Here is a 25,378-nt window from a genome sequence, read left to right as displayed (position 1 = left end):
ACTATGCAGGAGATAGACTTTGTCCATGAATGGTTTATTTTTAATAGCTAAAAAACGATTATTTAGCATCATAGTTTTTCTCTTTATGGTTTTTTTATATATACCAGATCTAGCTATAAACTGGCTCACCTCGCACTTTGGAATATTCCACCTATCAGAAAATATGTACAGCTCATCCCAACTTCCTTTGCTCATAAATACTTTTCATTTAGGCCTAAGAAATAAATGTTACCTCTGATATATTCACTGTGAAAAAACCTTTTACAGGTATAATAATATAGGCTGCTTGTGTATTGCATACAGTTTAAAAATTGATTTAATCCAGAATCTGCAAAAGTTTTGCCAACCTTTTTTTGTTTTTGCATCTGTATTATAATGTGATGAAGCAGTAATCTTACCAATGTTTTTTTCCTAATGCTTTTTAAAAGCACATGATTTTTAATATTCATAAACAAGGTTCTTGTGCTTCTGTCCTTTGCTTTTTCTATGGAAAATGTAGAAACCATTTCATAGGCTGATTTTATGAAACACAGCTCTGTTCTCTTGCCTTAATATTAAGGCTTGACTTTAAATGCCCCCACAGACTGCTGTGCTCTACCATATGGCTTATCTTTAGTGGAGCATTACTAGAAATAGAGTGACCCCCTCAGAGACTGTGAAAGTGAGTAGGAATTGGGATGCCCTTTCTCAGAATGGATGCTCCCCCAACCTTCCACCATCACAACAGTCCACGGAACCTGTCTTATTGCTGATGATAGTTCTCTCTCCTGTTGCCTTTGTTCTCCATTATTTCAACACCTTCAGAATCTATTGCTTCCCTTCCCTGTGGTTCCATCTCTGCTTTTGTTCTTTCTTTACGCCTCTACTGTTTGCCATTTGCTTTCTTCTCAGTTAAAAAATCTTTTTTTCTTTGTTTTTGTTTGTGTGCATTTTCTTGTTCTCCTATACTATTTACTTTTGACTGTATTCATGATGTGGCTTGTTTACAGCCATTGCCTTCCATGAGAATACCTCTAGTTTGAGAAATCAGCTGACCAAATTCGTAGTCTGGCAGTTTTCATTTTTGTTTTGCGAGAGCTCTGTAGACTTTGTATATCTTTAATTTCTGGGTCCAGTCTAATCCCTGGATTAAGTGGGGCCATATTACTTTTAATTTTTCCCCCAGATTGTGTTTTCTGCCAGATTTTGGAATTATTGCTTCATTCTGCTGACAAGAACAATATAGAAAATCTTAAGACATTTCTTTAGCAGGACCTCACATTCTGAGTCATCATGTTACCAGTTTCTAAACTGTTTTTCCTGTATTGTTTTTTACTCATTGTCAGGACACATAGACATGCAAGGACACTAGGGTTAAAAAATCATGATATACTCAGAACATTTAGATTGCGATAGTAGAAAAAAAAGGGTTTGAATATACCTTTTGCTCAGTATAGGGTATATACTTATACTGAGACAGTATAGAAAAGTGGTTAATAGGATAGACTCTGTAATCACCCTGTCCTGGTTTGAATCTTGGCTCTAGCACTTACTAGTTCTGTGACTTAGAGGAAGTTATTAAATATCTTTGTGCCTCGGTTTCTATGTTTGTAAAATTGGAGGTTTAATAGTACATGCTTCATAAGGAATTTGTGATTATCAAATGAGTGAATACTGATATTACACTAGAAAAGAACCCATCTTGTGATTGGTGGCTGTTACTGTTACTACTATGACTCCTGTGACCTGCTCCTGCCTTTAAAATTTTCCTTTTTATCATGCAAATCCTGTTTCGTGCATTCCAAGTTGAGGAATGTCATCCTTCTTGTAAGTGACCTCAAACTCTTGGTTACAAACCCAGAATATGGGTTAAAATGCAGACTTTTTAGGAGGACTAATGTGTTTATGCTGAAATCTTTTATGAAACTTTGAAACAAAAAAAAGAGCTCAGCAAAGAAGAATGGGCAAAGCTGGGCAGTGTTAGCTTAACTCCAAACATTTGAATGTCCTAAGGAAAGTGGTTTGGCCAATTCTTGGGTAAACTGAGACTATTTGCAAGGTTATATTAAATCACTTTTAGTGTAAATGAACTTTCTAATCAAATATACTTTACTGGTAAAAATACGTCAAATTTTTCATTTTAAGAACTTGCTTAATGCTAGACAATAATCAGGAAAGAATCTGTAGTGTGCCAATTATTAGTTTTACAAATTAATATTTTTCTTATTCTTAGAATCTCATATCTATCCGGGGTTTGTAAATCTAATAAAATTACAGCAGTATATACTTACTTAAATAATAATATTGAATGCAAACTGGTTCACATGGAGTAGAGGTGGAGGGGAGGGAGAAACATTCAGACTACACTTGTTACTAAGCTAAATGATGAAAAATACTCATTTGAGTACCCAATTTTTTGTTTCCTTAAAACATAAAAATAGCTAGTACCCCATGCCATGTACTTTTCAATTGGAATAAGAACAGTAACTTATAAATTTTTTAAATTGTGTTTTATTTTCCCTAGAATATTCACAGGATCTACAAGGCTAGATGGAAATGCTATTGGTAAGTATGGGCATTTATTCTACTTCAGAACTGGCTTGGGGCCAAAATAACTTTAATGTTGAGCTAAAAAAAAATAAATGTATTTATATTACAGTGGATTTTGTCCGTTGGCTCTGTGCTGTGTCTATGGATGAATTACTTTCCACGACACACCCAAGAATGTTTAGTCTACAAAAAATAGTAGAAATATCATATTACAACATGGGAAGAATAAGATTGCAGTGGTCTCGAATTTGGGAAGTTATTGGAGATCATTTTAATAAGGTATTTGAATAACTGTGGTATTTGTTTACATTTGTAGTATATTTTTTGTTTAGAATGTCCTTGTAATCAAATTGAGCCTTTTTCCCTTCCAAGCAATTATTTATTACTTTTTAATATTAAATTAGAAAACCCTGTGAATGATGTTTTTCTTTTTAGAAATGATTGCTCTGGGCTTTAAGAATTTGATTTAAAATTTCTGTTTTTCTTGTTGAGAAATATTTTTAGCATACTTAATGCCTTTATGGAAAATCTTAGGATTTACTTATCTATGCTGTTCTATACTTTTTCTAAGACAAAAAATAAAGAACTGTAGATTTTTACTGCTGATATTAATTAGCATCTCTTATTTCTGTCGCCATTACAGGTTGGGTGTAATCCTAATGAAGATGTAGCTATTTTTGCAGTAGACTCCTTGAGGCAGTTGTCAATGAAGTTCTTAGAGAAAGGGGAGCTTGCTAATTTCAGATTCCAGAAGGATTTCTTAAGACCTTTTGAACATATAATGAAACGGAACAGGTACTATATTTGTTGAATTGCTTAACAGAAGGAAAATCTTGTTGTTTTCCACAGCAGGGAGAAAAACAGAAGAAATGGGGAAAAACTGATGAGTTTTATCTGTTTGCATATCCAAGCAATTATATTAATATTTTTAGGTCTCCAACAATTCGAGATATGGTTGTACGGTGTATAGCACAGATGGTTAATTCTCAAGCTGCTAACATTCGATCTGGATGGAAGAACATTTTCTCTGTATTTCATCTAGCTGCATCTGATCAAGATGAAAGCATAGTGGAACTTGCATTCCAAACAACCGGGCACATTGTCAGTGAGTATTCTCTTAGCTGTGTTCAAGTAAAAGGAAAAAAAAAAGCAACCTTAACGTGTTCAGAAGGTGATTCAAGTAACAATAAGATTATGGCCTTTAAGTTTACCAAGTTTTGTCTACAGAACCAGAGTAAATAAAAATAATTAAATTACTATTACAGTTAACATTTATTGAGTATTTACCATATGGCAAATGCTGTGTGCACTTTTCACGTAATTTCTTTAATCTTCACAGTTAAACATCTTTATTATCCATCCCTTTTTTCAAAATAGATTAGGAAACTCAGCCCCAGAAAGGTTAAGCAGTTTATGTAAGGTCACAGAACTAGTGATGGAGATGGTCTTGAGACCCATGGAGTATTAAAGCAAAGCCTTTATTTTTGACCAGTAAGTACATTGCACAGCCTTCTTCAAGGAGGAGTCCCCTTAAGTTCAAGGGGGACTGACTGAAATACTAAGATTATAAATTAAGCCTATATAGAAGATGACAATGATGACCATCAACATCAAGAATCATGGCATCGTCATAGCTGTCATTTATTGCGTGCTTGCTTAAGTATTATGCTAAGCACTTCACTTTTATTATTTTATGTAGTGCTTACAGCTGTCTGTGTATATTATGATTATTTCCATTTTATATCAAGAAACCGAGATACAGAGAGGTTAAGTAATTTTGTATATTCATTCAACCAAATTTGAATCAGTACCTACTGTGTACCAGTCACTGTAGTAGGTACTATGTTTATAATGTAAACAAAACAAACAAGTTTTACCATTCTCACCACTCAGGGCAGTCAGGTAAGTGGTAAAGATAGTCTTGAACTTCATATCTGTTGGATGTCAGAGCCTGTAACAACCTTTAAGGAAGTGCATTACATCTAGAGGTTGGTGTATTTTTGGTACAGCTAAGAAGAATTGAAAAATTATAGTAATATATATTTTTCTCTATTTTAGCCCTTGTATTTGAAAAACACTTTCCAGCGACCATTGATTCTTTCCAGGATGCAGTGAAGTGTTTGTCTGAATTTGCATGCAATGCAGCTTTCCCAGACACAAGTATGGAAGCAATTCGACTTATTCGCCATTGTGCAAAATATGTGTCTGATAGACCTCAGGTATAGCGTCATTTAGTAAACAAAATTTTGCAGAGTATTCTTTCCAATTTGAAATCTTAAGTTTGTTTGGGAATTGAGGATATATGATGCATTTATTTTTCAGTAATTTGAAAAATAATCTGAGCAGCCTGATTCCGAGTTAGGATGGTTAGTGATTATAACTAACCATTATTGAAAGTGTCAGGTATTTTTCTGAGTGTTTTTCATTAACTTGTATTAACTTGTTTAATCTTCTAATGGCTTTATGGGATAGATAGTGTTATAGCCCCATACAGACAAAGAAACTGAGGCATAGAGAAATTTAAAAATGTGCCCATAGTTTCAGGGCTAGTAAAGTAGAGCTAGGGTTTGAGCCCCAGCCTGTGTTTCTAACCATTCCCTACAGTGCATCTTGTCTGTCTGTCCTGTGTAATACTGAAGCTGACTGACTATGGATAAGAGTAGGCTTAAGCTCTAAAGTAAAAGGTTGAATTGAAAATCTAGCTGCCATATTTAACTTGTATATTTGAATCTATCTTTGTAACTATCGTAAGAGAAAGTGATGTATCGTAGATTTGGTAATAAGATTTTATTCTGTACTACCATGGACCGATCAGGTGCTTGGTACTTTTTAGATACGTCAACTCATTTCACTTCATACTTCCCCAGTGTGGTTAATGTGGCTGTCTGGTATCATAACCATTTAAGTGATAAAAATGGAAACCTGAATTAACCTGGCTAATAATGCAGAAAGCTGGTGACAGTAGAAAGTGAAGCTAACTTTTGGATTCTAGTCCAGAGCTCTTTATAGGCAGTTATGTTTTGCCTACTTCAGTGGCACATATACTAAAATTGTAGGCAGTTACAGTGTCCATTTTTTATAAATTATTGTTTATTAAATTGCTCCCTGGTTGTTTGTGAAGCATTTAAATTATTTTTTGAGAAGTTAATATACTGAATGTATGGGTGTTATGTTTTGCCTTTAATAACCCTACCTTTTTTCTTGAAGGCTTTCAGGGAATACACAAGCGATGATATGAACGTAGCACCTGAAGACAGGGTGTGGGTGAGAGGATGGTTCCCAATTCTCTTTGAGTTATCCTGTATCATCAATAGATGCAAATTAGATGTAAGAACCAGGTAACAATCTATGTTTGTAATTAAAATTTTGGATTTATTTTGACTTTAATCAAATTAACTCTTCTTTATAAACACAGTCTCACAGTTAAAGACCATAAAATCAAGTGTTTTGTCAAACATATTAATTATTAGGTATATTTTAAAATATGTTAATATTATTTAAAAATATTAACTAGAGCAAAATAAAAATGGAAATACTACATTATTTTTAAAATATTTGATTATAGCCTCTGCTTGATTTTAGCTTCTAAGTTAATTTAATCCTTTAAACATTCTGTCTTTTTCATTATTTGTTTCCAATAATAAATTGAAGTTAGTGGCAAAATTTATTTTATTTCCTGATGAATGATAGAAGAATTTTTAACTGCACATCCCTGGTGGGTTTTAGGTGAAGAACCATTTCTTTTTGTAACCTGGTCAGTAACATAGTTTGGAATAATATAGAGCTATGAAAATAGAACTCTTTCAAAAGTATATTGCCAATAAAAGATCATTATGAACATATAGTCAATCTGTAAAGGAACTATTATGGATATTATGTAACTGGCCAAGTGCTAACACACTGTTCTTAGGTCACGGCTCATATGATTCCCATAGTAGTTTTTTTGCCCTGTACTTTGCCACATTGAAATGGCCAGCTTGTGTGTCCTAGTATCTGTCACCCTCTAAACCCACCGTGAGTTCAATTTTATGGTAAACAAAATCTTTTAGGAATCTTTCTTATTTGGAAGAATCTTCTGTTATTTGGATGTGTAACTTTATCGAATTTTTTGAATTTCTAAAGGTAGCACAGAATGAATCTCTCCTTTCTCACCTTATGCCAGAATCACACCCACCTGCCACCAAGGTTAAATTTGACTTATATCCCAAGAAATTTTTCATTTTTATAGTATTATTTGTTACAACAGAAATTCTTATGAAATAGATAATCCAAAATAGGACTTAACCCTTAGGGATTTTAATTATGAGAGCACTATAGAAAAACATTTTATTTTATATTTAGACATGGTGGATTGTTTATCAGTGGACCTGTTAGGAACTTGTTAAAATTCAAGATAGCCCCATTTCAGTTGTCCAGCTGCCTCAGTGGAGCGGCTGACATATCATGACTAGCAGGTCATGAAAACTCAGCACCCTCTCCCCTCACCCTTTATTTATTTGTAGAAGTCTGTTTGATGGAGGATCCACCTGCTTTCTTAGCCTTCTGTTGCTTGGCACTGTGATACCTTATTTCTCACCATATTCCATGTTCAGATTATGGGTAGATTCCAATTGTTAAAGAGGTTATGTGTGTTCTAGTTAGTAAAGGAGAGGGAAAAGATCAGTAAACTTTGTTCAGTGATGGCCTTTGATTTTCCTACCTCATCCCAGGATATGTATGGGCTGCTATTTAGCTTCCATCTTAAAATGTGGGCCGGATGCCATGGCTCACATCTGTAATCCCAGCACTTTGGGATGTCAAGGTGGGAGGATTGTTTGAAACCAACCTAGGCAACAAAGTGAGACCCCATCTCTTTGAACAGAAAGTTAACTAGGCATGCTGGTCACGCCTCTAGTTCCTGCTTCTCATGAGGCTGAGGCGGGATTGCCTAAGCACAGGAGGTTGGGGCTATGGTGAGCCCTGATCACACCACTGTACTCCAGCCTAGGCAACAAATTGAGACTCTCTGTCTTTAACAACAACAAATAGTGCAGCACTGTAATTGGTGTAACACTGTGTAGAAAGAACTTCTTGTGTGCATTCTTACTTAATTCTTCCAAAATTCTCTAGATTTGGGGATAAATACCGAAAATTAAAGTCCCAAATATAGTCAGGCATCATTTAATGACAGGGATATGTTCTGTACAATGCATTACTAGGCAATTTCAGCATTGTGTGAACATCATAGCATGTACTTACACAAATCTAGATGGCATAGCCTATTGCTCCATGGGTACAACCTGCACAGCATGTTACTGTACTGTACAGCTGTTAATACAGTGATGTTTGTGTATCTAAATATATCTAAACAGGCTGGGTGCAGTGGCTCACGCCTGTAATCCCAGCATTTTGGGAGGCCGAGGTGGGCAGATCACCTAATGTCAGGAGTTCGAGACCAGCCTGGTCAACCTGGTGAAACCCCATCTCTACTAAAAATATAAAAATTTGGCCAGGCATGGTGGCCATACCTATAATCCCAGCACTTTGAGAGGCCCAGGTGGGCGGATCATCTGAGGTCAGGAGTGTTCAAGACCATCCTGGACAACATGGTGAAACTCCTTCTCTACTAAAAATACAAAAATGAGCGAGGCATGGTGGTGCGCACATGTAATTGCAGCTACTTAGGAGGCTGAGGCAGGAGAACTGCTTGAACCTGGGAGGTGGAGGTTGCAGTGAGCTGAGAGTGCCACTTTACTCCAGCCCAGGCAACAGAGTGAGATTCTGTCTCAAAATAAAAATAAAAATTAAAAAATACAAATACAAAAATTAGCCGGGTGTGGTGGTGCACTCCTGTAATCCCAGCTACTTGGGAAGGTGAGGCATGAGAATTGCTTGAACCCGGGAGGCGGAGGTTGCAGTGAGCCAAGATGGCACCACTGCACTCCAGCCAGGGTGACAGTATGAGACTCTGCCTAAAAAAAAAAAAAAAAAAAAAATATATATATATATATATATATATATATATATATGCGTAGAAAAGGTACAGTAAAAACATGGCATAAAAGATAAAACCTGTAGGCCAGGTGTGGTGGCTCATGCCTGTAATCCCAGCACTTTGGGAGGCCAAGGTGGGCGGATCACGAGGAAAGGAGATCGAGAGACCATCCTGGCTAACACAGTGAAACCCCATCTCCACTAAAAATAGCAAAAATTAGCCGGGCGTGGTAGCGGGCGCCTGGAGTCCCAGCTACTCGGGAGGCTGAGGCAGGAAAATGGCTTGAACCTGGGAGGCGGAGCTTGCAGTGAGCCGAGATCACGCCACTGCACTCCAGCCTGCGTGACAGAGCAAGACTCCATCTCAAAAAAAAAAGCAGCAGCAACAACAACAAAAACCTGTATAGGGCACTTACCATGACTGGAACTCGCTGGACTGGAAATTGTTCTGGGTGACTCAGTGAGTGAGTGGTGAGTGAATGAAAAGGAGGCAAACACTGTAAACTTAGGCTACTCTAAATTTATGAAAAGATATTTTTCTCCAATAAAAAATTAACCATAGCCTACTGTAACTTTTTTGCTTTATAATTTTTAAAATTTTAAAAAACTTGACTCATATTAACACTTAGCTTAAAACACATTGTACAGCTATAGAAAAGTATTTTCTTTATATCCTTATTCTATAAGCTTTTTTCTATTTTTATTTTTTACTTCTTAGACTTTTTTGTTAAAAAGTAAGGCATAGACACACATTAACCTAGGCCTGCACAGGGTCAGGATCATCAATGTCACTGTCTTCCATCCCCACATCTTACCCCATTGGAAGGTCTTCAGGGGAAGTAACACATATGGAGCCGTCATCTCCTATGTTAACAGTGACTTCTTCCTGAATACCTACTGAAGGACCTGCTTGAGGCTGTTTTCCAATTAACTTTTTAAAAATTTGTAAGTACAAGGAGTACACTTGCAAATAATGATGAGAGGTGCAGTATAGTAGACACATTAATTGTTAACATAATTGTTTATCATTATACGACTGGCAGTGCAGTAGGTTTGTTTACAGTAGTATCACCATAAACATGTGAGTAAAGTGTTGCCCTACAATCAGTGAAAGCTACAACTACAATGTCACAAGACAATTGGAACTTTACAGCTCTATTATAATCTTAGGGGACCACTGTCTTATATGCAGTTCATTGTTGACTGAAATGTCCTTACACAGCACATGACTGTATTATTTTTCCCTACACCAACTACTTAAGTATTGCTTTAAAAAAAAAGAAAAGAAAAAAAGACATTTTCCACAGTAAAAATCCTTGGAAACGATCTCTGTGTTTACTCTGGGCCCTGGAAAAAACAAGATTGCCCATATCCACTTACTCCCAGCCATGAGAGGCAGCATCCAGTTACTTGGAGTGGAAGGGAATAGATACGGAGCTCAGCAGATGGAGGACAAGGGAACCTTGTTCCATTGCAAGGAGGGAACTATGGGTTTAGCATCAGTGGTGGAACTCTGAGAGGTGTCTCTTGTGGAAGACTTTCTTTCTCGGGAGTTTCTTTACTATGGCTTCTTTACCACTGCTAGTATTACACATTAGATATCTTAGGGATCAAATAGACCAATGTGGACTTACTGTTGGCCTGAAGTATTGTAATGTTTTTTTACACATTCATTTAACAAAAACTTGTTGAGAACCTACTATGTATGAGCCATCTACTAGGTTTGGGGATAGCATAGCAACAAATGAGTTGAGCTCTGTTCCAGTCCCTATGAGAGCCTTTCAAAGAAAATTTTGTTCTGTTTTACTCTCAAACTTTTGGAAATATAAGCCGTTTCTAAATTGGAGGATGCCTGTATTTTCCCAGAAAAAGCAACAAATAGAGAAAAGATTAAAGTTTCTAATGGTTACATAAAAGTGTTATTTCAAGAAACGGTAAGGAATGAAGAAGGAAGTTTTGAGTTTCAGTTTCAACACTTACTCAAAAGCTAGTCCATCTAATACTAAGCAATTTATTCAGCAAATATTCATTGCTTGCCTCCCAGGCAATGAGAACTGCTGTGTGCTTGGGATATATATCGCAAGAAATGAAACACAGACTCCTCCCCTCATGGAGCTTATGTCTTAGTGGATTTTTTTGTAAATCCTTTTGTTTGGGGATGTTGCATGAATAAGCCTTCTAGTATTGGGTAAAAATCCCCATTTGAAAAAGATTTTCCAAAATCTAACTTTTGTTTTGTTCTTAGACTGCTGTATATGTATTTTCTTTTTTGGCTATAGTGCCACAAAATTAATATTCACTCAAACAGTTATCCTTTTCAATTTGTAATTCCATTTACGTTTTTAAATGCTGCATTGGTGAAGTAAGAGTAAAGGAAAAGTAAAATAAAACAGTTTACGGCCAAGACCTTTGGAGATTTTTTTTCCCGAATGATGTATCCTAAAGGAACCTGTTGTTTACAACTTAAATTTTTTAAAACCCAGTGTCATGTGTTAATTCCAGACTAGTTTTAAGCTTTCTGTTTTCAGCTGCTTTGTGAACTATAAAAACTATTTTAGGAGGAGTATGCTTTTTTTGTATTACAGCTTTCTAATTGTGTTTTGTCATTTTAGGGGTTTAACAGTAATGTTTGAAATAATGAAAACATATGGCCACACTTATGAGAAACACTGGTGGCAGGATTTATTTAGAATTGTTTTCAGAATCTTTGACAATATGAAATTGCCAGAACAACAGACAGAGGTAAGAGGATACACAATTTTCATTTAGCTTAGTCAAGTTAAAAGATTCTCAGTATTATCATCAATACATTTTAGTGTTTCAAATTAAGTACAGAAAAGAATTCCTAGAAAATTTTTCTTTAAGGCATGAGAATATAATACTATGTCTTTAAGAACACTGGCCGGGCGCAGTGGCTCACGCCTGTAATCCCAGCACTTTGGGAGGCCAAGGCAGGTGGATCATCTCAGGTCAGGAATTTGAGACCAGCCTGGCCAACATGGTGAAACCCCATCTCTACTAAAAATACAAAAATTATCCGGGTGTGGTGGCAGGTGTCTGTAGTCCCAGCTACTGGGGAGCTGAGGCAGGAGAATTGTTTGAACCTGGGAGGTGGAGGTTGCTGTGAGCTGAGATCGCGCCACTGCACTGCAGCCTGGGCGACGAGCAAAACTCCATCTCAAAAAAAAAGAACACTATGTGGGGGATAGAACTGAATTGATGAATTGATTTTTTTGTTCTGTTTTGTTTTCAGTGTTTTTCTGACTTTTCCATTTCTTTTCCTCATTTTGATAGTTACAACTATAAAGCATCAGTAACTTTCTTTAGTATTATATAGTGACTTCTTTTTTATATTGAGTAAAGAATACAAAGTAAATTTTATTTATTTCAACATATTTTACTATGAACCAGTTACAATATACATTTTAGGAAATGTGTCGAGAGCTTCATATTTTCCCCTTTTGTTCCATACAGTAGTATTAAATGCAGACTTCTGCAATTATTTTTTATGGGCTTGAAAAAAATAAATTACACTTATTTTGTATAGCACTTTTTTTATGGTGTTTTCAGATAACCATACTTCAGGAAAGTCATTTTTATTTTAAACCTATGCTAATCCCATTTGGACAAATTCTTACCTCTTTATTTCCCTTTCATGTTCTGTCATATTTTAGAGCAAGGCCGGTGTTGCTATTCATGCACTTTGAAAAATCATAATGTTAATATCAAGATGATACAGTGGTGGCTTTTTTTAATAATCAAAACAGATAGTGCCAAAAATAGTTAAATTATTGTGTACATAGGTGGTTATGGGATAATGAGGAGCAATAGATACCACATTTTAAGTTGAGGTGAATATAACGTTCTAGAGGGAATTCAGTGGTCTAAAAGGAACACTGACAGCCTTCCATTTTAAAAATAATATGAAAACATTTATATATATATATATATATATTTTTTTTTTTTAAATCATAGTAGGTGATTAATGGCATGATGTTCATTAACAACTTTTTTCCCCAGAAAGCTGAATGGATGACAACAACTTGCAATCATGCACTTTATGCAATCTGTGATGTATTCACTCAGTATTTAGAAGTACTCAGTGATGTACTTTTGGATGATATTTTTGCTCAGCTCTACTGGTGTGTGCAGCAAGGTAGGTCTGTACCAGATATGTGACACAAAGTGTTAAATGTGACCCTGGTAATATATAAATGAATTGCTCTTTTCTTTCCTAGACAATGAGCAGTTAGCGCGATCTGGTACAAACTGTTTAGAGAATGTTGTTATTCTGAATGGTGAAAAATTTACCCTAGAAATCTGGGATAAAACTTGCAACTGCACACTGGATATCTTCAAAACCACAATCCCACATGCGTAAGAAGATTTTATACAACTTTACATTTATATTTGTATATTGAATGAGTTGGAGAGTGACTAGTGATTAAAAGTTTGATAGTGACTACTGATTTCTCATAACAGAAATCCTTTTAAGCTTGTCTTACTCTTACATGGATTTAGATTTATTACAAACCAAACTGCTGTAAACTATAACAAATACATAAATTAAACTATTTATAAACCAAAACCTTTAGTCTGGTTACCAAAATTTGGGACATAATGAAGTGATTCCTCTGACTTTTATAAGATTTTATTTATTCAGATCAAACCAAGCAGTGGTTTTGAATTGGAAAAAAAAATCTCAGCCTGTTTCTGTTACTGATCTTTTAATAATCTAAGGAAAATGTATTTACACATACTATATTTCATATTTTGTAACAGCTTGTCATCTTTCTCTAAGGGATGAGTGTGAAATGGAATTATAGTGAGGTAGGTTTTTTTTTTTTTGAGATGGAGTTTCGTTCATGTTTACCAGGCTGGAGTGCATTGGCGCAATCTCGGCTTACCACAACCTCTGCCTCTTGGGTTCAAGTGATTATCCTGCCTCAGCCTCCCAAGTAGCTAGGATTACAGGCATGCACCACCATGCCTGGCTAATTTTGTATTTTTAGTTGAGATGGGGTTTCTCCATGTTGGTCAGGCTGGTCTCAAACTCCCAACCTCGGGTGATCCGCCCACCTTGGCCTCCCAAAGTGCTGGGATTACAGGCGTGAGCCACCGCGCCTGGCCAATTTTATGAATTTTTTTTTTTTTTGAGAAGCCTCTTACTTTGGAAAATATTTGATATTAATACTTAGGGAAAGGAGGTTTGAAATCTTTAAAACTTATCAGAAAGTGTTTTTTTAATGCAAAACTGGTAACCATATTACCCTTTTAATTATATTAAATGCCACTTAATTTTTTTCTAAAAGTACATATTTTAAACTTTTTACTAGATGTTTTTTAGGAAATTGCTCTTAGCATTGGTCAAAGATGGACTGTTTAGTTGGTATGTTCTTGTTACTTTCTTGGGCCCATTTCAAAATATGCTGGATGTGGCATGTGGCACAGCCCCCTAGTGATTGATGTGGTTTTGGTATCTTAAAGGCTGTTGACCTGGCGACCCACTTCTGGAGAAACTGCCCCCCTACCTCCATCTCCTGTAAGTGAAAAGCCATTGGTAAGTTTTAATCAATAAAGTATATTGAAATTAGTTATTTGTGATGAGTAATTTTATTATGGGTCAAATTCTTACATGTGTCTTAATCCATTCCTGCTATTAAAAAAATATCTGAGACTGGATTACTTATAAATAGAAATTTATTTTTTTACAATTACAAAGGCTGGGAATTGTATGATCAAGTGTCTGGTGAGAGCTGCTCTCTGCTTCCAAGATGGCACCTCGTTGCTGCATTCTCACGTGGAAGGAGGAGGGACAGAAAGGGGCCTAGCTAGTTCCCTCCAGTCCTTTTTTAAGGCACTAATTCTCATGGCCTACTCACTTCCTAAAATCTTTACCTCTTGATACTGTTGCATTGGAGATTAAGTTTCATTATGAATTTAGGAGGGAACGCGAAGATTCATATCATTGTGATGCGTTTGACTCTTTTAAGAAGATGGTGTAAATTTGCTGTCCGGAATTGTGAGGTTAATTCTGTGGTCAATTTCACAGACGACTGATATGTGTCTTTGTTAAGTGCCATGAAGGGAGTATTTTAAATTATTTTTAAATATAGGACATAGAGCAAAATGATTTTTTAAGGGTTGTGAGAGAAAGGTACCAGATTATGTAGCTGTCTCCATGCAAAGCTGAAGATATTGTTGGAAAGTATTTAAACTTTTTATTTTTATATAATTTCACCTTATAGAAAAGTAAAACAAAACAGTACAAAGAATTCTAATATTCACTTCACCCAGTGTATTGGTTTCCTAGTTCTACCATAAAAAATTACCACAAACTTGGTGGCTTAAAACTATAGAAACCTACTATCTCATGGTTTTAAAGACCACAGATCCCAAATCAAGGAGTCAGCAAGGCCACATTCCCTCCAAAGGCTCTAAGGGAAAATCCTTACTCTTCCAGCTTCTGGTGGCTATTGACAACCTTTGGCATTATTTGGCTTGTTCACATATCACTCCAGTCTGTGCCACCATCTATCCATAGTCTTCCTCACTGTGTGTGAATTAAATCTCTCCCTCTCCTTTTTGTTTTATGAAGACATTAGTCATTGGATTTAGGGTGTACCTGAAATCCAGGATGATCTCATCTCAAGATCCTTAATTACATCTGAAAAGACCTCATTTCCAAGTAAGGTAACATTTGCAGGTATCAGGCGTCAGGACTTGAACATACCTTTTAAGGGCCAATATTCATCCCACTATGGTCTACCCACTGACACCTAAAAATTCATGTCCATCCCATCGGCAAAAGATGGTCACCCCATTCTAAGGTCCCCAAAAGTCTAAACTCATTACAGCATCAACACTATGTCCAAAATCCCTTAAAAATATAATCAAAAGTCCCTAATCTGATCATCTCAGATATCTGCATTAAGGATGGATGACACTCTTGAGTATGCTCTATTCTGGGGCAGGATTCGTCTCCATCTGTGGACCTGTGAACCTAGAAAACAGGTTAGTAACTTTTAAAATACAGTAGTGGGACAAGCATAAGATAGACATTCTCATTGCAAAAAGGAGAAATTGGAAGGAACAAAGGATCACCAGTCCTAAGCAGGGTTGAAACTTAGCAGGGACAATTCCGTTGAGTTTTAAGGCCTGAGAATAATGCTGTGTGGCTTGATATTCTGCCCTCTGGGGCCATGGCTTGCTTCTTTGGGCCTGAGCCCTACACTCTCAGTTGTTCTTCTGTTTCTTAAAGGTTAGCACGTTTGCAGCTCTGTTGACCCATTTTCTGCCTGTAGAATCCTAGAAGTCAGCCTCCCTTCCTCTTATTGTTTCTGTCCCTTTCATTCTAGGCTGGCCATATGTCTGCTGGTATATCATTCTCAGAATCCTTGTGGGTCTTCTGTATATGTTAAGAGAAACCATGCCATTAAACAAGAGGGCGATCCACACATCTTTCTGGATAGTCCTGTTATGTTCTTGGCTTCTGCTGAGATGATCGATTGGATCCACTAGATATATACTTAATCTCTTTGGGAAAAAGTCGTCCAGCTGTTATAGCCTTGGCCTTCTCTCCAAAGCATGCTTTCCTAACAATTCATTTCCTAATTGTAGCATCGTTTTCAATCTGGATAGGCACAAGATCCTCTCAAATCATCAAGTGGCAGTTTCTTTTTGCTTAACAGTTCTTTCATCAATATATCTTCTTCTTGCATTGTACTATAAACAGCAAGGATAAACCAGGCCACACCTTCAACACTTTGCTTGGAAATCTCAACTACATATCATCACTTAGAATTCTGCTTTCCACCCAACAATTCAGCCACGCTTTCTGCCACTTTACAACAAGGATCACCTGTCTATCAGTATCTAATACCATGTTCTTGATTTCCTTGTAAGACCTCACTAGAAGCACCTTTTAACATTCATATTTGTACCAATAATCTGTTTCATGGCCATACATGTCTTCTCTAAGATGGTAGAAGCTCTCTCACACACATTGCACTTCCTTGTGGATCCTCACCAGAACCACATTTGACATCCATATTTCTACCAACAGTGTCTTCAGGGCAATGTAGGTGTTTTCTATCATGTGTCTCGGAACTCTTCCAGCTTCTACCATTGCCCAGTTCCAAAGCCACTTCTACATTTTTAGGTGTTTGTTACAGCCACATTCCATTTCATGGTATCAAAATCTGTCAGGGCCAGCGAAACAAAACCAGCAGGAGAGATTTATATAGATAGATTTAAGGAACTGGCTTATGTGATTGTGGAGGCTGGCAGGTTTGAAATTTTGTAGGGCAGGCAGGCAGGCTGGAAAGCCTTGGGCTGGTGCTGAAGCTGCAGTTCACAGGCGGGATTTCTTCCCCAGGAAAACCTGTTTTGCTCAGTTTTGAAGGCCTTCAACTGATTGGATAAGGACCATCTAGATTATTGAAGATAATTTCCTTAAAGTGAGCTAACTATAGATGTTAACCACAGCTATAAAATACCTTCAGCTGAACACCTGGAATAGTGTTTAATTGAATTAATTTTTACTCCTTTGACTTAAGTATCTGGCTTAAGTACATAGGATATTGGTATTGTGTCCTAGCCAAATTGACACAAAAGTAATCATTACACCAAGTTTCTCCAAATGTTGTCATTTTACATTTGTTGTTACCAACCCCTGCTTTCCTCCCTCTTTTTATCTGGCTACCCCGCCTCCCACACACACAATTTTCTGAATTCTTTGAAAGTAATTTGTAAATATAATGCCCACTTATCCCTAACAATCAAAAAATTATCCTTGAAACAACACTCTTATTTAATCTACAGATCTTCTCAAATTTGTACTGTTCTTCCAATAATACCTTTGAATTTTAAAGCCAGGAGGCTGTAAAGTAGCAAACTAATGCCCACTGACCAGATTTGTTCCCCACAACTTTTAACTTTCTTAACAAATTGTCAACAGTTAAAACTTAGATTTCACAGAAAAGTATCATTCTGAATTGCCCTTGAGAACTGTGACATCTATACTGGGCCCGTGTTGCTCCATGACTCTGTTGTGCTGATGTCCATTCAGAACAGAACCCACTATTACTTAGGACATCCCGAAAATTATCCTTGTTTACATTGGTTAGTGAGAAAAATTGAGAAAACAATATACCTAACATCCAAAAATTCCTCTGATACAGAGCAAGGTTTTTAAATCCCTAATTTTGTGACCTAGTTTTTGTGTAGGTTTAGTTTTCTGGAGAGAACATTTTAGAAATCATCAGACTGTTCAAGAGGGCCCGTGACCAAAAATATTTAAAAACCAGTGCTTTCATTTATCTTCAGTAAGATAATACGTTTTTAATTCTGAGAACTGAGTAATTTCTTCCTTAAAATACACTTAAGTCCAAGCTAACATATTGTTTTGATTATTACTATTTCTGGTAACACAGGGCCATCTTCCTTTCACACAGCAGGTAAGGTTGCTCAGGCTGGGACTGTTAGGTCAGAATAACAAAAGCTAAGCACTCCTCCTGAAACCAGGTTCTCTCATCTCTTCAGTGTGCTGTGCCTTTATAATGAAAGAAAGCTCGAGGAGGAGTAGGGTCAGCTGCCATTTATTGCCCAACACTGTGCTGCTAGTGTTTTGGATTTATTATCTCTAGTTCTTAACAACCTGCAAGGAAAGTATGTCATTTCTTTTTAGATCAGAAAACCTCACCTCAGGAAATTAATCATTTTTCCAAGGTTACACTCTTAATAATACTGGAACCTGTGGCTGGGCGTGGTGGCTCACGCCTGTAATCCCAGCACTTTGGGATGCCGAGGCAGGCAGATCACCTGAGGTCAGGAGTTGGAGACCAGCGTGACCAACACGGTGAAAACCCCCTCTACTAAAAATACAAAATGAGCCGGGCATGGTGGTGCATGCCTATAATCCCAGCTGCTGGGGAGGCTGAGGCAGGAGAATCGCTTGAACCCAGGAGGTAGAGGTCGTGGTGAGCCGAGATCGCGCCATTGCACTCCAGCCTGGGCAACAAGAGCAAAACTCCATCTCAAAAAAGTAAATAAATAAATAATCCTGGAGCCTAATTCTTGTGTAGGTCTGTTGGACTCCAAGGTCCAGGATCTCTTCATGATACGACACTCCTAGATAGTCACCTTCACATTGACCTTTCTAGTCCCTGGGTCCATGGGTGACAAAAGATCCTTTTCTAAATTTACCCCTGCAAAAGGTGTCTGTTTAGATTTCATGAACACTTGTGGGTATTGCTGACCAGTTTCTCTACACTTTGAAGTTTCGCATTTTTATCTGTTGCTGTTGGATGGTTTCAGACCTGAGCCCAGTGAGGGTCAGAAAGTCAACTTTTCTCTATGTACAGGTAATTTTAAATAATTTTCTGATTGTGTTATAACTGTAATGTGTAAAACATCATTTTCATAGGGACATAATATAATTTTTTAAAATAGCATTTTAGAAAATATTTTCACCCATAAACTTTATTAACCATACTTACAATGTTTTTTTTTATTTATTAGGATACAATATCACAGAAGTCTGTAGATATTCATGATTCTATTCAACCAAGGTCTGTGGATAACAGACCACAAGCACCACTGGTTTCTGCGTCTGCTGTTAATGAAGAATTCAGCAAAATTAAATCTACAGCAAGTGAGTTATTTCTCTTAATAAAAATAAATTTGTGTTTTATGTAGGAAAGGGTTAACATTTTTGGTTTTACTTTTATTATTAACAAGCATATACTATAATTGATTGTGTCATCACTTCTTTTTTTTTTTTTTTGGAGAGACAGAGTCTCACTCTGTCGCCCAGTCTGGAGTGCAGTGGCGCCAACGTAGCTCACTGCAACCTCCGCCTCCCGGGTTCAAGCGATTCTTCTGCCTCAGTCTCCCGAGTAGCTGGGACTACAGGTGTGCACCACCATGCCCGGCTAATTTTTGTATTTTTAGTGGAGACGGGGTTTCACCATATTGGCCAGGCTAGTCTTGAACTCCTGACCTTGTGATCTGCCCACCTCGGCCTCCCAAAGTGCTGGGATTACAGGTGTGAGCCACTGTGCCCGGCCACTTTTTTTTTTTTTTTTTTGAGATGGAGTCTCACCCTGTCGCCTAGGCTGGAGTGCAGTGGTGCTCACTGCAACCTCCACCTCCCAGGTTCAAATGATTCTCCTGCCTCAGCCTCCCGAGTAGCTGGGATTACAGGTGCTCGCCATCACCTCAAGCTAATTTTTGTAGTTTTAGTAGAGACAGGGTTTCACCATGTTGGCCAGGCTGGTCTCAAACTCCTGACCTTATGATCCGCCCGCCTCAGCCTCCCAAAGTGCTGGGATTACAGGTGTGAGCCACTGTACCTGGCCATGTCATCACTTCTTTACTGTGCTTATCCTAATTTGGACATCCTCTGGTAGATAGGTGCCCTCTTGCAGAAGGTCAAGAACTCTGCTGATAACTGAAATGTCAGCTTTTTCCGCCAGCGAGCACCTGAGTCTTCTCTCTCCACCCCCTTCTGCATGCCAACCAACCCCATGTTCTGTCTGCAAAAGTAGGGCCTAGCATGCCTTCCTCTACCCATCTGCAAGGGGAAGTAGTGAAGGACTGTTGCTTTCTAAGCAGGAGCACCCCACTTGTTTTTGTTGTTTTTGTTTTTGTTTTTGTTTTGTTTTTTTTCTTGAGACAGAGTCTCACTGTCACCCAGGCTGGAGTGTGATCTCGGCTCACTGCAGCCTCAACCTCCTAGGCTCAAGCAATCTTCCCACCTTAGCCTCCTGAGTAGCTGGGACTACAGGCACACCTCATCATGCCCAGCTGATTTTTTTATATTTTTTTGTAGGGACAGGGTTTTGCCATGTTGCCCAGGCTGGTCTTGAACTCCTGAGCTCAGGCCATCCGCCCACCTCAGCTTCCCAACATGCTGGGATTACAGGCTTGTGCCACGACGTCTGTCCAAGAGCACCCTACTTTTTTTTTTTTGAGACGGAGTCTTGCTCTGTGGCCCAGGCTGGAGTGTAGTGGTGTGATCTTGGCTCACGGCAAGCTCCACCTCCCGGGTTCACGCCATTCTCCTGCCTCAGCCTCCGCAGTAGCTGGGACTACACGTGCCTGCTGCCACACCCAACTAATTTTTTTTTTTATTCTTTAGTAGAGACCGGGTTTCACCGCGGTAGTCAGGATGGGCTCCATCTCCTGACCTCGTGATCCGCCCGCCTTGGCCTCCCAAAGTGCTGGGATTACAGGCATGAGCCACCGCGCCCGGCAGAAGCACCCTACTTTTTAAGGAGCAACCCTTTTCTCCACACTGCACCCCAACCTTAGTCAGCCTGTGCCCATTTCCCTCACTGCTGCCCACACCCCTGTCTCCATACAGGGATCCACAGGTCACCTGTATTCCTCCCCTCACCTTTTCACAAAAAGGAGGAACCCTTTACTTTTTTACTGGATCAATTCAGTTTCATTTGCTGAAGGAAAATTACAACACCTAGAAAAGACCACAGCCTTCTTAGAGGAGAACAGGACAGCTTTGAGAACTTTTTAAAACCTGAGGTGAAATTTACATAACAGAAATAACAATATGCAAGTGAATAATAATTCAGTGGCATTTAGTACGTTCACAGCCACCACCTCTATCTAGATCCAAAGCATTTTCATCACTCCTAAAGGGAGCCCCCCAGCCCCATAACTGTTACACAGCCACTTCCTCTTCTCCTCTTCCCCAGCCCCTGGCAGCCACTAATTAGCTGTGTTTGTGAATTGCCTATTCTGCATATTTCATATAAATGGAATCATACAAAATATAACCTTTTGTGTCTGTCTTCTCTCACAATGTTTTCAAGACGCATCATGTTGTAGCATGAATCAGTAATTCATTCCTTTTTATTACTAAGTAATAGTCCACTGAATGTATAGACCACATTTTGTTTATCCATTTGTCTGATGATGGACATTTGTATTTGTTTCACCTGTAGTTGTCATGAATAGTGCTGCTATAAACTGTTGTGTACAAATATCTTTTGAATACCTGTTTTCAATTCTTTTGCATTATCTACCTAGGAGTGGAATTGCTAGCTCATAGGGTAATTCTATGTTTAACTTCTCAAGGAACCACCAAGCAATTTTCTATAGCCAGTGGCTGCATCATTTTACATTCCCACCAGCAATTCCAGTTTTTCCACATCTTTGCCAACGCCTTTTTTGTTGTTGTTAAATGATAACCGTTCTAGTGGGTGAGAAGTTTACTTCACCGTGTTTTTGACTGGCATTTCCGTAATGATGAGTGTTGTTAACCATCTTTTCATATGCTTATTGGCCATCTGTGTATCTTATTTGGAGAAATTTGTGTTCGTGTCCTTTGCCTGTTTTTAAATTTTGATGAAGTCCAATTTTTCTGTTTTCTTTTGTTAGTCATGCCTTTGGTGTCATTGTCAAAATCCAAGGTCATGAGCATTTCCCCCAATGTTGTCTTCTATGAAGTGTTTTTTTTTGTTTTTTTGAGATGGAGTCTCACTCTGTTGCTCAGGCTGGAGTGCAGTGGTGCGATCTCGGCTCACTGCAACTTCCACCTCCTGGGTTCAAGCGATTCTCCTGCCTCAGCCTCCTGAGTGGCTGGGATTACAGGCACATGCCACCACACCTGGCTAATTTTTGGATTTTTAGTAGAGACGGGGTTTCGCCATGTTGGCCAGGCTCGTCTCAAACTCCGGGCCTCAAGTGATCCACCTGCCCGGCCTCCCAAAGTGCTGGGATTAAAGGCGTGAGCCACTGTGCCTGGCCTATGAAGTTGTATTCTTCTAGCTCTTTGATTTAGGTCGTTGATCCATTTTGATTTAATTTTTTTCAGGGAATTTTTTAATCCTAGGTGCTTACAGTTCTTGAGAGAAGACAGGCTTTATTATCATATCCTACTTGAAAGGACCTTCTATCTTCAGTCACTGTATTTTGCTAATTTCTTAAAGAGGAAACAGGTGGTAGTGAGTGGCCCAGTTTCATTTTTCATTCCTGTTGTCCAAAGAACAGAATGGTTCATGTAGGAATCTTTTGCAGCTTCAGTCTGCACCAAGAAAGGCCAAGAGGAAAGAATAGTGAGTGGCTTTTCTCACTCTCAGCCTCAAGACTGAATTTAAACACACTTAGCTTTGTGAGGGCAGTACTTGGTCTTCACATAGTGGAAAGTGTGCACTTGGCTACTCTGGGACTATCCTTTTTCCTGGGGCAAGGGTTCTGCTTTCCTGCCACTGTGAGCTGTGGGATCAGACTGCATCCTTAAGCCAGACATTTCACTCTCGCTCCCCTGGAAGACTTTTAGGCGAGGTTCATCCTGGAACTGTTAACTTAGAACAGGTAGAGCTGGAGGAAGAACAAGCAGCCACCCTGCTCCCATGAGCCCTCTTCCTTGGTGGATAGGTTGTGGTTCTCCTGTTTAATGGGGAGGCCCCTGCATCTGACTCTCCAACTCAGTGAAAAGAATCACAGCACAGACCAGCCTCATTCTTTCTGCACCACTGCTCTGTCGAGTTGATTCAGTACCTGTAGTCCCACATAGTTAAAATCTGCTTAGCTTTGCTCTCTGTTGTGTGGACAATGAAATGGTTGACAAATATAACCCTGGCAGTGTCAGGCCTTGTTATGACTGAAATTTGTCCAAATAGATATTGTCATCAAATGTGCTCGTGGTCCTTGCTAGTGAGACTGTAGTTAGGATCCCTGTCCAGGTCTCAAAGGGCACGAGAAACTATGAAGAGGCTTGGCATCCCTGTTCAGAGTACAGCCTCATCTGCCAAATTCTTGGGGTCACTAGAACTGTTTGGGTCCCTGCTGGAAGCTCTTAACACCCCTGAGCAATTCACGTTGGAACTGATGAAAATAGGTCTCCTAAGACCTCCATCTACTGCTAAGTCCATTCTGGAGTCCAGGTACTACTAGGACTCTCTTGCGCCGGGGACTGAGATGTTTTTCTGACTTGAATGAGGGAGTGAATGGATGACTGTCCATGCCACTGTCACTGTAATAAAGGAGTAAGAAGACAAGATTTAAGAGGAAGAGATAACCATAGGACTTACAGGTTTCTTTGTTTTGTTTTTTTAACTTGTGATCTAGTACTAAGAACTAAACGTTAAATAGAATAGCATTTATGAACAGTATCTGGAAAGGAGCCTTCATTAATGATCTCAATAAGAATAAATTTAAGTAAGTTATTTTTCTGCCCCCCAAAATCCCTAAAACATGAATTTGTCTTCCACACATTAGTGCCAGAAAAGGGAATTTGTAGTAAAATGTTTTTCATAGTAGAAAGAAACAGGGATTGTAAGTCGCCCAGCATTGGAGCCATTGCCCCAAGACTGCCTAGTAGGCAGCTCCCTTTGGGCAGTTGTGTGCCTCCTGGAAAGCTTCCTGCCAAAGCTGTCCCTGAGAATCTGGGATGGAGGTGTGGCCGTGTGGTCTGGGTCCCCTGGGCTGCATGGCAGCAGCATCTCAGGAGTTGAGTCCTTTTTTCTAACCTTGTGCTGCTGCATTGGCTTAGCTGCTTAGCTGGCATGGTCAGACAAGGGGAGCACGCCCATGAGTGTGTCCACATGGGCCGGCAGACTATCAGAAACGCCCTGTTGAACAAATGTGTTCAGGATAGAGGAATGTGACTGTGTATAGCTGATGAGGGGAATACGGGTGGCACTTTTGTTACTTTGCAGTTTGGTTACTTTTGAAGTAATGTGTTCAGCTTAACTTTTTTTTTTTTTTAAGACGAAATCTGGCTCTTGCCCAGGCTGGAGTGCAGTGGTGTGATCTCAGCTCACTGCAACCTCCGCCTCCCGGGTTCAAGCCATTCTTCTGCCTCAGCCTCCCGAGTAGCTGGGACTACAGGCACGTGCCACCACACCCGGCTAATTTTTGTATTTTTAGTAGAGATGGGATTTCACCATGTTGGCCAATCTGGTCTCGAACTCCTGACCTCAGGCAATCCACCTGCCTTGGCCTCCCAAAGTGCTGGGATTACAGGCACGAGCCATTGCACTCGGCCCCAGCTAAACTTTTTATAGACTTCTTTGCTGATGGATGTCTTTGAAAATAAGAGGTAATTTCAGTCACAACTACAAATCTGGACCCAAATAAAACATGTGCTGTGGCCAAACCACAGTATTGCATAGGTTAATCCGGCGTCTTGGCTGCCCTCACTTCCTGTCTCACATGGATCTGTTCCGTTATTTTCTTATGTCATAGGTTTTCATATAACCTATTTTTTTATTTTAATTTTATTTATTTATTTATTTATTTATTTTTGAGACGGAGTCTCTCTTGCCCAGGCTGGAGTGCAGTGGTGTGATCTTGGTTCACTGTAACCTCTGACTCCTGGGTTCCAGCGATTCTCCTGCTTCAGGCTCCAGAGTAGCTGGGATTACAAGTGTGCGCAACCATGCCTGGCACATTTTTTTGTAGCTTTGTAGAGATGGGGTTTCATCATGTTGGGCAGGCTGGTCTTGAACTCCTGACCTCAGGTGATCCAACTGCCTCAGCTTCTCAGAGTCCTGGGATTACAGGCGTGAGCCACCGTGCCCAGCCCCTTTATTCCCTATTTTCAGAGGTCAGACTTGGGTTTACAGTTGATACTTCTGTTTTAGGTTTTTATCCATTTGTTACATTTTCATTAAAAATAACTTGAATTAAAAAATTTGTAGCAGGAACATCTTGAATATATTATTGCTCTAAATCAGGGGTGTCCAGTCTTTTGGCTTCCCTGAGCCACATTGGAAGAATTGTCTTGGACCACTCATAAAATACACTAACATGTACGGTCCCAGGGGACCCAGACCACATGGCCACACCTCCATCCGAGATTCTCAGGGGCAGCTTTGGCAGGAAGCTTTCCAGGAGGCAGACAGTTGCC

At 38.9% G+C, this 25,378-nt stretch overlaps 1 protein-coding gene across 5 annotated transcripts in view; it reads left to right on the top strand.

Annotated features, from left to right (window-relative positions):
* ARFGEF1 (ADP ribosylation factor guanine nucleotide exchange factor 1) overlaps positions 1–25,378 on the top strand; it is a 144,138-nt gene that overhangs the window by 111,145 nt on the left and 7,615 nt on the right. For 3 of the 5 annotated variants that reach the window (XM_063726662.1, XM_024251572.3, XM_054561685.2), the window contains 11 exons: positions 2,504–2,544; positions 2,639–2,808; positions 3,173–3,324; positions 3,462–3,634; positions 4,588–4,748; positions 5,737–5,867; positions 11,115–11,244; positions 12,523–12,658; positions 12,741–12,879; positions 13,990–14,062; positions 19,024–19,156. In XM_063726662.1, the coding sequence (XP_063582732.1) occupies positions 2,504–2,544; positions 2,639–2,808; positions 3,173–3,324; positions 3,462–3,634; positions 4,588–4,748; positions 5,737–5,867; positions 11,115–11,244; positions 12,523–12,658; positions 12,741–12,879; positions 13,990–14,062; positions 19,024–19,156 (1,439 nt within the window). The remainder of the gene's footprint in view (positions 1–2,503; positions 2,545–2,638; positions 2,809–3,172; positions 3,325–3,461; positions 3,635–4,587; positions 4,749–5,736; positions 5,868–11,114; positions 11,245–12,522; positions 12,659–12,740; positions 12,880–13,989; positions 14,063–19,023; positions 19,157–25,378) is intronic. The other 2 variants (XM_024251573.3, XM_054561686.2) reach the window with 1 other exon arrangement.

The sequence above is a fragment of the Pongo abelii genome, chromosome 7 (assembly GCF_028885655.2).
Source record: "Pongo abelii isolate AG06213 chromosome 7, NHGRI_mPonAbe1-v2.0_pri, whole genome shotgun sequence".
Classification (NCBI taxonomy): Eukaryota; Metazoa; Chordata; class Mammalia; order Primates; family Hominidae; genus Pongo; species Pongo abelii.
Note: the sequence above shows the minus strand (reverse complement) of the source record. Positions and strands in the feature narration are given on the sequence as shown.